The 12,378-nt window shown below is 30.7% G+C and overlaps 1 protein-coding gene across 4 annotated transcripts in view; it reads left to right on the top strand.

Moving 5' to 3' along the window:
* LOC105679543 (protein tyrosine phosphatase domain-containing protein 1-like) overlaps window positions 1-12,134 on the top strand; it is a 70,700-nt gene extending 58,566 nt beyond the window's left edge. For 2 of the 4 annotated variants that reach the window (XM_067356093.1, XM_067356095.1), the window contains exons 9-10: window positions 10,712-11,045; window positions 11,538-12,133. In XM_067356093.1, coding sequence (XP_067212194.1) covers window positions 10,712-11,045; window positions 11,538-11,722 — 519 coding nt within the window. In that variant the 3' untranslated portion in view covers window positions 11,723-12,133. Of the gene's footprint in view, window positions 1-10,711; window positions 11,046-11,537 lie in introns of all 4 variants that reach the window. The other 2 variants (XM_067356092.1, XM_067356094.1) reach the window with 2 other exon arrangements.
* The last annotated feature ends 244 nt before the right edge of the window (window positions 12,135-12,378 follow it).

Raw genomic sequence — 12,378 nt, 5'->3', positions numbered from 1 at the left:
CTCGGCCGTTCAACCAATGGAAGAGAGCGAACGTCTCCCTTCCACCGAGCCGACACACAGACGATAAATGCATGCTACTTGCATGTTAAAAGCAAGCGTTTCTGATTCAGAAAAGAAATTCTGAGTTCTCGTCGAGTTCTCGTCGAGTTTTCGTCGAGTAAACATCGCCAGTTTACATCTGATTTATAATAGAGAAAGAAGTTATAATCAAATATTCAAATTTTGTCTCCCCCGACAGGGGGATGACTAGTGTTCCAAGTACTTCGTCCACGACAGACTGGAGTACGGAAAAAGAAGATACCGACAATAATCAAGAGCTAAACTCAATTGTACATAATTTAAAACGACACAAGTTAAATGACAAGGACTTACACAGGACGATACACAAGGTGATACAGAAGAGAAAAACCAATTCACAAAAGCCTAATTTAAATATGGCAAGAAACAAAAAAAAAGGACAGATAATGGTGAACCCATTTTTCAAAAAGTGACGTTACAAGGAGAAAGCGCGGATGCATCATCACATTCAGAAGAATTAAAAACAGAAAACATACAGCTCAAGGAACTAATTCAAAAGCTTCAACAACAACTAGAAGATTACAAAAATAAATACGAAAATATAATCAGCGCAACCACGCAAAATAGATACGAAGCATTACCTGATGCTTCCTTACCCGACCCGACAATGGACGAAGACATGGAGGAGCCGGAGTTGGACATTGAGGAGAAGACGACGGAGTTCCTGACATACCTGCGCTCAAAAAATAGCCAACAGGAAACAGTGACAAGGGTGAAGAAAACAGAAGCACAGACACCGCAGCAGACAGCCCAACAAAAAAGGGAGCCACCAAACAGCCAAAAAACAAGAAGGAAGGACAAACCACCAATCAATATTTTATACCAAGATCCAAAAGACACGGTCAAATTATTAAAAAATAACATTAGTGAGTTTTACATTAAGAGAATAAATAGGGGTAAGCACGTATTGCAGTTAGAGAATTTTACAAATTTTAATCAAGCCAAAGAACTTTTATTAAAATGTAACACAAAATTTTATACATACACATTAAAAGACGCGAAACCGATAACTTATCTGTTAAAAGGGTTAGATAGCGCTTATAGCGAGGACGAAGTCCTTGAGGAGCTGAAGTCCCAAAACATAAAAAATGTAGAATTTACAAAGGTGATTAGATTCTCAACTAATAGATCTAGGCAGGATAACAAAATTTTACCCATTTTTATAATACAATTAACAGCCAATAGCGAAGGGGGTAACGTGAAAAAAATTAATCATTTATTCCATCAAGTGATAAGTTGGGAAAAGTTGTTGCGTAGGGAATCAGTTCAATGCAAAAAATGCCAGCGCATTGGCCACACAGCAATGAATTGTAATTTGCCATATCGATGCGTTAAATGCGACAAAAAACACAATCCTGGAGAGTGCGACATCGCGTCAAGTGTACAATTGGATAGGTCACAACTCTTTTGTGTTAATTGCAACACACACGGTCACCCGGCATCATACAGAGGTTGTCCCAAAATAATAGAAAATAAACTTAGACTAACTAATTTAAACCTGAAAAGAAAAGAAGACAGAGTAAATAATAAAAAAAATAATTTATACACCAATAAATCACTAATACAATCAGGAGTTAGCTTCGCAGAAATGGCAAGAAGAACACCCATAGGCAAAAACACAACAAACAACAGTCAATTGGATCAACAAGCAAAAATGAAAAATTTAGACACTAACATTAATAGTCATAACGACGGATTCGAAAACATAATAACAGGCATAAAAAACAACATATCAAGAATAGAAAAAATAGTAGAGAGCAATTCAACAAGAATAGACACAATTGCCACTCTACTAGAAAAAATACTATATAACAATGGATAATACATCGAACATAAACACAGCAAAAAATAAAAAATTATTAAAGGAAATTAAAATAATAACAATAAACGTCAACTCAATAATCAAAAACCAAAAAAGAGCCTCGCTATATAACATGATAAAACAACAAAGACCTGATATAGTATTAATCAATGAAACAAAATTAAATAATAATCACGTATTAAGATTCGAAAAATACAATATTATAAGAAGCGACCGTAATGAAAAACACCCCGGGGGTGGTACTGCAATTCTAATAAGAAAAGAAATCAAATTTTCCAAATTAGCAATACCTAGAAATGAAAATGAGGAGAATATACTCGAACATACAATAATAAAGCTTAATATCGCAACAAATGCATCATTATTCGTAATTGCGGCATACGCCAGAACCGGTAACAAAAAAGAGTTCATTCCAGACCTCAATAAACTATTTCAAACTCTTAAATTGGACAACTTGGAAAATTATTTCTTATTAACAGGTGACTTAAATGCGAAACACACAAATTGGAAAAACCCAAACAACAATCCAAGAGGCATTTCGCTTAAAAAATGGATGGATGAAAACAACCTAGTTTATAGAACAAGACTACTAAGCACCAAATATCCATCTTATCCAAACGGTAATTCTTACTTAGATATAGTTATCGCGGACCAGAGATTAATATTTCACGACATCACAAACGACAAAGATCTCAACAATATTCCATACGACAGTGACCACAACGCCGTAAAATTTACAATATCCTTAAATAATGAGAACGGTCTTGAACTTGAACCAAATATAAGAAACTACAAATACAACATAAGTAAAACAAATTGGAAAAAGTTCAGAAAAACATTAAAAAGAAATATCACGAATAATATTCCTAACAACAGAAATCTATCGATACAAGAGATACAGGAATGCTTGGAAGAAGCCAACACCAAAATACTAGAAGCCATGGAAAAAACTGTTCCTAAAATAAAAGAAAAAACTCTATCAATCCTTATGTAAACGACAAAATAAAAAATCTACAAAGAAGCAAAAATAAAATACTTACCAAGATACACCATCTGAACCGCAAATGGCCAGCAATCAACAGAAGTGTAATGAAGAACCTGAAAAAAGAACTGAATAATATTAAAACAAATTTAAAAATAGAATTCTCAAAATCCATCAATATGTACTGGAAAAACAAAATAGAAAACATCCCCAAAGATAACAGCACTAAAATGTTTCCACAGTTAAACAGAATCTTCAGAAAGAAAGACATAGCCGAAATAAACACCTTAAAAATCCCATTAAACTCTCCTATACTAAACGAAGCCAACATCAATCCCATACATCATGAAATAGACGGCAACAATAACATCCTAATCAATACTCTATCGGACAAGCTAAATATCATGGCTGCTCATTTCGCAAGTATCAACAATAAAACATATGATAACGACAGGCCACAATTCAACAAACTAATTGACAAAACAACTAACGCATTTATCGAACAATTTAAAAGCGAAAAATTCAATAACTCAACATTATGTATATTTAACAACAACAATACAGCTGATGACCCAACATCCCCGGAAAACAACGAAAATTGCTTCACAAATACAAGAGATTTAACTAGAAGGTTCAAAAATTTAAACAACAAGAGGTCTTATGGTCTGGATAATATCCCCAATATAGTACTTAAAAATATACCGCCAATATTAATTCATAATTACACAATAATCTTCAACAATTTATTAAATTACTCAATTTTTCCGGATAAATGGAAAACAGCCAAAGTAATCGCAATATTAAAAAAGGAAAAAGACAAATCTTTACCTGTAAGTTACAGACCTATAAGCCTGCTCCCCAATATCAGCAAAATATATGAAACAATAATAAACGATCAGATAATAAATCATTGCACAGCTGTTAACTGCATCCCAGAGTCACAATTTGGCTTCCGATTCAGACACTCCACTATACATGCAATCAACAAACTAACTTCCGACATAAATTGGGCCTTAAATAGTAATAACTGTCTAGGTGCGTGTTTAATAGATTTAGAAAAAGCATTTGATACAATATGGCATAAAGGCCTATTATATAAATTAATAAAAAAGTACAAATTTCCTATTCATCTAATAAAAATAATATGGAGCATGATTACTGACAGATCATTGCTAGTCGCTAGTGGTGAGAATTACTCCACACGGACTTTTAAAATTCACAACGGCTTACAACAAGGAACTGTAAACTCACCAATATTGTTCAACATATACACAGCAGAAATATTAAAAATCTTCAAATTAAACACACCGGGAAATCCCCAGGCAATAGCCTTCGCCGACGATTTAATTGTCTACTCGGCGAACAGTTGGCCCACGAAAATACAACAAACATTACAGGATACTTTTAACAAGCTTGAACATTACTACAAAACATGGAAATTGCACATTAACATAAACAAATGCGAAACAATATTATTCAGATCCAACTTAATTTATGCCAACAGCAACGTAAGAAAAAATTACAAAACTTTCCAAATAAAAGGTTCTCCCAAAGATAACATTGCACAAAACATTCCACACAAGAAGTTTGTCAAATACTTGGGAATAAATATAGACGATAGACTACATTATAAAACACACATCGACACACAGATCCTCAAGGCTAATAAGGCATTTGGACACTTGCGTAAACTATTTTATTCAAAAATATTACATACAAAAATAAAAATAATCTGTTACCAACTACTAATAAGACCCTTAATAACATATGGATGTCTCATATGGTATAACATCAGTGCGTCGCTTATGGAGAAAATTCGAATTTTCGAAAGAAAATGCCTGAGAGCCTGTGTTAACAGGAACAGATCGGCAGAATCAGAGTATACAAAATACATAAACAACGCAAAAATATATAACGAGGCAGGCATACCTAGGATAGACAATTTCATTATCAAACTAATTCGTGAACATTTTCGCCAAGTGAGTAGAATTACCGAAAATAGTCAAATACACTGTGCGTTGTATCCCAACCCGATGTATCACGAAAAAGCATTATGCACCGGCTTCATCCCGCCTGAAGCATTTCTGTATCTAGACTATAAGGGTTATATACAAGATAATAATGGCGTACCATTAATATATCATTATCCGCGACGAAATAGCAATAAAAAGTTGGGGTACCCCCCACATTCATCAATACACGATAACAATATACCTTGGCGATATAGCTATTCACTACCAATTACCGAAAAATTAAAACGAAAATACACAAATAAAAACTACTGGTGGCTAACGACCAATTAACATGTACATGGCATTAGATCTAGGCTTTATAAGTATAGTGTTATTAATTAATTAATGTATAAGTATATTGTTATTAATTGATTAATTTTATTAACTCTAAGTGTTATGTTGTATTTTTTATTTTAGTTTTTCTACATAAGAGCAAATTAATAATTAATTTAGTTTTTTTTTCTAGTGGGGACCTCAATTTTTTTCTAAAAAACAAAAAAAAAATCTTACTGACATAAGGCCTATATCTACGCTTAGATTTACCTTATTTATATAAAACAGCGATACTGTACACAACTCATTATAACACTGGATTTTCTAATCCAAAGAAATCAGACCGTAACGGCGAGAGTATTAATACCGTACCGTTCAAATTTAAAAATAACTACATACAATGTATCTTTAGTTTATTTATGTACATTTATTACAAATACTGTAAACTCTTCTTTATCAATATCCCAATAAATAAACATTAAAAAAAAAAGAAAAAAAAAAAGAAAAGAAATTCTGAGACGAGTGGCTGGAATATTAGAGATCACCTGTTCGAGACCTGCTTCGTGCAACTTTCTTTTCTTTTTTCCGCATTTGTTTCTAACATAGTAAATCATTAGATAATATTTTTTTGCCTAAAAAAATAATATTTTCTATTTATTATTAATATTTGCATATGTTAAACTAACAATTTTATAAATAATACAGATCTGCTATTGTCAATAGAAAAATGAAGTTATTTTACAATGTTGTAACAAAGTGCTAATTTAACATATGCGAATATTTTTAATAAAGATAAAATAATTTTTTTTAGCCAAAAACATTATCTAATAATTTACTTAAAATAAATATCGAAAAAGGAAAAAAAGTTACAAAATCACAGTTTTCAAACACGAGATTTTTAATATTCTTGGCATTCGCCTTACTCGTTTAGCCATGCTTGCTATTTTACATTTATCAACATGAAAGATTACACACCTGCAAAGCTTTTAATTATTTATTTTAAACTACTGCATATTAGCAAGAGTTACTGCAGTAACTACATATACATGTACTGTGGAGATTAGTGGAGGAACACAGTAACATATTAAAAATGCAGTCAAATAGATGTAAAATTACATTCAAAAAAATATTTCGTTGATGTAGTTAGATTTCTAGATATCGCAACAAGAATGTATCGCTATTTTTCGTATCTGTGAAAACATTGTTTGTCACATATAGAATTTATAGCAGTAATGTTCTAGCAATAGCTTCTGAAAAATTTAGGTACCATTGCTAAATGTTATTCATTGCATGATCTAACACGTGATTGATCTTATATAGATAGGCGCTTTAGAAAAACTTTCTTTTTAAAGTTCACAAACAATACAGATATATATTCTGTTTCTGTCATCTAAACTGATTGAATAATTACATATGCAATATCACAACAGTTGCTAATCATTTATCTGTTTTAATTAATTTTTTACACCTAGAAAATTTTAGCTATTATTGCAAGATCATTTTTTTGAGTGTAGTAATTTTATTAGTACTATTAATAAGTAGTGGTCTTCCGCACCACCTTTGAGATTCCACTTATGGCGCGTTCGATTTTTTTTTAAGTGGATCGTCGCCTGGAGCCCTATTGTACCACTTTTTTACACCTATTATTTACAGGTTAAAATAATTTACAGTAGTTGACACTGTATTTTTGTATCTATATACTTACTGTATTTTGTATACTCACTGTACTTGTACTTTTGTATACTCACTGTACTTGTACTTTTGATATACGCGCGTTGCGCGTATATTGGCGAATTGAGAAAATTACTTACTTTATAATTTTCTAAATATATTTTGTATTTATTATGCCTGCAATGCTATCAAGAGTAATGAGAAATACAAGGTGTCCCATTTTAAACGATCCACTCAAATATTTCAGAAACACCGAGTTAAATAAAAAAATTTTTCAAATAAAAGTTGTAGAGTTTAGAGAGGGAAAAAATATAGGGATATTAGTTTGACCTTGGAGGCGCTTCTGAGATTTAAAGGTCATCTTTATTTTTTCAAATGGAAGGACACTAATTTTTTTATATAAATCGATTTCTTGTAATATTTGTCGTAAAAAGTTATAAGACTAGGATGGCCAAAAATTGAATGGTTTACAAGATATTTTATATTTTAATTTGACATAATTTTACATAAACTATGAAATATCTCGTTAAATATTCATTTTTCAATTATCTTACTTTAACACTTTTATGCTCAAAATAATGAAAGGAATTAATTGGTATAAAAAAAAAACACATAGTTGTCTTTAAGAAAAAAATCTAGCAGAGCTATATTTAAGCTATATTTAGCAGATATGATATAATATATATTCCTGATTAAAGAAAGGAAAAAAATTTGTTTGGCAATCAAGATCCTGCTGTGGCCTTCGATCCTCTTTACTCCATAACTGTTAATTTTACGCTGGCCTAGATTGATTCTATTAATTTGATATAATATATTTTCTTCTTAAAGTCAACTATCTATTTTTTTACATTTTTAAAAAAAGTGCAGCTGTATATCGCAAATTAGATGTTTTTTCTTAAAAGCAACTATGTGTTTTTTTACACCAATTGATCTGTCTCATTATTCTGTGCATAAAAGTATTAAGATTCCCGAAAATTGAATGTTTTACAAGATATTTTGTATTTTATGTCAAAATGCTGTAACTTTCGTCTCATAACTCGAAAATTACTTAATGAAAAATAACTTCATTATAGTGTTTTGAAAAGCTCTTGACACCAGCTATTAGATTTTGGATTAAAAAATAGGGTTCCATTAAAAAAAAACAAACTTGATTTTTATATGACCTTAGCATGTACACCCTAGGTTAAACCACTGTCATCATCGGATGTCCCCCTCCAAACCCAACAACTTTTGTCTGGGTCATTTTCTTTGAAAATCACTTCCTTCGAAGTTGTTCGGGGTGCCCACTTAAAATGGGACACCCTGTATATAAAAAGGAAGAGTTTTTCTTCCTGAAAAAACTCTAATCCTACCCTATTTTTTCCGAGAAATTTAAGGGATCCCTTTCCTTTCCTCCCCCCGCCAACGCATTTAATTTATCATGTTTAAATAAAGAATTCTGTAAAGAGTACATTCTACTAAATGTACATTCTACTAAATGTACATGCACCGGCACTAATGGTATCCATCGCCGGCTAGGGAGGAGTACGTATGAAACCGAAAGCGCGTATTTTGCTGTGTATTTGCATATGTAATTCAAGAATAGTGTGGATAGAAAATTCGTAAAATTCACATTTGTGATTTGTCATTCGCGTTGATTCGTCAGCGGAGCGATTTTTCTATGAAATCAAAAAGTGCAAGTCATAACGAATCAACTCATTCGTGTTGATTTATGTATAGCGCTACACTATGCGTTATTATTCATGTATCTTCGTGTTTACGCTCAATGTTGCACGTGGTTACTAGGTTAGGTACTTCAAAGATGCAAGAAAGAGAATCAATACAATGATGAATCACAAATTGCAAATGATTAACTATAAATTGCGAATAGTGTGGCGGATCCATATTACTGAACAAAGATTTTTCATGAATTGCTACGAATCACGAATCACGAATTACGAATACGCGCATAGTCTGGCGCCAACATTTGACGTATCTCTTGAAGCGAGGGGCAGAGTAAGCAGCGAGGGAAGATGTTGTGGGGGACGTTTTGATCTTGCATCCTTAGCGCAAGTCGGACGATCGAGAGAGAAAGCGTTACAAGAGATATACTGCGTTAGCGGTGTCCAATAGCTGTCTTCCTCATTCGACGGTCGAATGGAGGAGTGCAAGTGAGACAGCGATACGGACAGCAGACAGTGGATGCAATATTTCTATAGCGCTTTCGATTGTTTCATACGTATCTCTTCCTAGCCAGCGACATAGACCATTAGTGCCGGTGCGTGTCAGAATATTCTATTCTATTTTGTGAACTTCTTTAGTGAATAATCTTTTAATAAACAACTAGTAATAGCTAAAATCCTTTTTTTATTACTGAAGATTATGGCCTTGATAACATATATCAAGATCGAGACGATTATGTCTGACTGCATTATTCTAAATATTTACTAATAATTGAGTTCCTTATTTTCCAAATTGTGTAAGTCCAAAATCTCAAATTTTGGACTTACACCAGAAATGTGTTCTGAAGGATTGTCTGCAGCTAGTAAACAAGTGATATAAGTCCAATTTTATAAATAAGCCACTGGGAGCAGCATAAAGTTAGAGGGGTTATTTCCATTTATCTTGAATTTTCTATAAGTCCAAACGCAAAACATTAATTTCTCAACAATTTAAAAATCGGACTTAACATTTGGAAAATAGGAGCTCAATTGATATGCAAAAAATAATAACTTTTTGGAACCTTATTTTTAATTATGCCTATATCAACAAATTTTAAGATTGCTGAACATTATAAATTGTTTATTTGCAATCTGATTGGGATTACAAGCATTGTTTCACTATCATGCGCAGTTGCACACAGCAAAGTTCACGAATCCAATAGAATTGAGCATTTATAGAGTAAATACAGACAAAGTTTTTAAGGTCAAAAGAATTCATAATTAATGTAGAATTGCCTTTTTGTTTTCTAAAATATTGCAATATTGATATGAAATATAAAATATTGCAATTCAAACAGTATAATAATTGATATATATTTAAGAAATTAATTTCTTTATGTTATAAAGCATTGCTCGATATATGACAGCATATGAGACCAATAATTGGTCATTGACAATTGAAAATTTAGATCCTATTTATTGGATAATAATTAAAAATTAGTACGGTATTTATAAATTTCTCACCTATTATAAATTAAAATTTTATAAAAAATTGAAAAATTATATTGTTCTTTGCGTCATGGAATAAATTTGGAATTACAGCTTTTTCACGATTTGCTATCTGAAAGACCATTCATTCAATTTTTTCAAGTCGATTGCTCGAACATCTATGTTTAGAAGCTTTATTCTAAGTACCCTTAGAATCGTGAATAATGAATCGAGAATTATACATGTATCAAGTGTCTATCTATGTCTATGTCTATCTATATAAAATAAATCAATTTAGAATAGTATAGCATTGCAAATGCTAATCTTAAATTTATAGTTGCAATTTCTTGTATAGACGTACAATTTCGAGTCACGATTAAATTATTAATAAATAGAATAATTATGTGATTCGATTTTAATTTATATTATTTATAATGTAACTATAATTGTTTTAGATAAATTAAATTAAGAAATTATTTTTTAAATTTTAATGTTGAAAATATAGTTAAAAAAAATCGAATATAAAAATATTTTTATTTTGATTTTAAAAATTAATAAAACAATTAATAAAAGAAAATGTAACATCAGAAAACGTAACACGTACCTGATAACATTATAATAACAAACTGATTTCCATTTTTTATGTCACAATGTACATGTTAATAATACTTTTATATTATTTTAACAAGCAATAATACTTATAATATTAGTATTAATGTTTTAAAATTTAAAAATATATTTGTAGAATGATTTGAATCATCGATGTACCGCCTGGCAAAGATTAGAATTGGAAACTAATCTGGAAATATTATCAACACTATTGTTTGAATGGTTGGAAAGTCTCAAGCATCCACTTCTTGATGTTGATAGTCTCAGTTACATTGTCGTATGGAGTTCAAAGCCGCAGCGGTGCCTCGGAAAATTATCCATTTGCACAAGATACTTGTTAGAATATCTTTTACGATTTGTTACTCGTCTAAGGCCTATGACAGCTGAGAGCCAGAGTTTAATTACAAAAAGACTTATGGCAGCACTGACACAACAAAAAATTTGGATCAAGAATTCTTTCTATCCCCCAAGTATGTATATAAAATATTTTTATTGTTTATAACTAATGATTAAATAAATATAATACTACAATAATATAATAATAATATAATAAATATTATGTAATATCTTTTTTTATCATAAAAAGTTATATATAATCTATAAAAAATAATTATATATAAAATTATAAAAAAAATTATGTATTATGTAATTAAGATAATCATTTTTAGTAATTTTCAAATATAACATTTATTTGAAGGCACTCAGAGTCACTTTATATAATTGTAAAGTTCAGCCTTATCTATTGATTCTATACCTTATTTGCCTCGCATCGCAATCTCCAGAAATATTGATTTGTACGAGTTCACTTTTATCCTATTTATATTTCAGCATGAATAATCATACCATCTTTATGACGAGTAAAGGGCACAGATTCATAGACACTTTGTCATTGTCACTATCGAACCGTTATCTGAATATATAAATAATATATGCTTTTGACATCAATAAAATGTGTATTTTAGATAAACATTTTCAAAAATTGCGACGTGGAACCGCTGGAAAACTCAATGAATTCTTTTCTCGTTTGATGAATTTGATAGAGGAAATTAATACCCAAGAATTGAAGAACAAACCACCATGGGTGTCTAAATGGGAATTATTATCTAATCATTTGCGAGATATGGATAGTCAGAAAACCAGCAAATGAGTGTGATTACATTACAGTACTTTAATACTTGGATGGACATTTTTTTAACTGATATGATATAAATATACTCTTAATTTTTCGTTTTATTAGTATAAAATAAATGATATAAAAATTTTGTGAATTATTCACAATATGTTTCGACGATTTATGTTAAAACTATGAAAAAGATCTGATGTAATAATAACTGCGAAAAAGAACTCGATTTAACAATACAAGAAATATAATTTAAAAATTTAAAAAAAAATATGTATAATATTACGTCCTACGTTCTGCACTATCTTTCCCTTGCGCAATTTTTTTATGACTAGCCGGCAAAATTCAAAGAGAACTTTGATAATAAAAAAATTTTTTTTCCGTTACTAAAACAAAATATGCGTCGCAAATATACGTCAAACAACTTAAAATATTATTCTAGATAAATAAGGATAATAATAATAATATAATAAAAATAATCTTTCGAAACCGAAAATTTCCTTAAACATCTGAACGAGATAAGTAATATCCGCTCAGAACAAAATTCAAAGGTGGCAATCCATAAAAAAGATTAATAATACAGAAATAAAAAAGTGAAAAAGCAAATTTTCGGTCTTTGGAAAACAGATAAGAGATTTTAATAAATTGAATATTAGTCGGATAAATACGAAGCGCATGATAAA

Source organism: Linepithema humile, chromosome 5 (assembly GCF_040581485.1).
Source record: "Linepithema humile isolate Giens D197 chromosome 5, Lhum_UNIL_v1.0, whole genome shotgun sequence".
Lineage (NCBI taxonomy): Eukaryota > Metazoa > Arthropoda > Insecta > Hymenoptera > Formicidae > Linepithema > Linepithema humile.
Note: the sequence above shows the minus strand (reverse complement) of the source record. Positions and strands in the feature narration are given on the sequence as shown.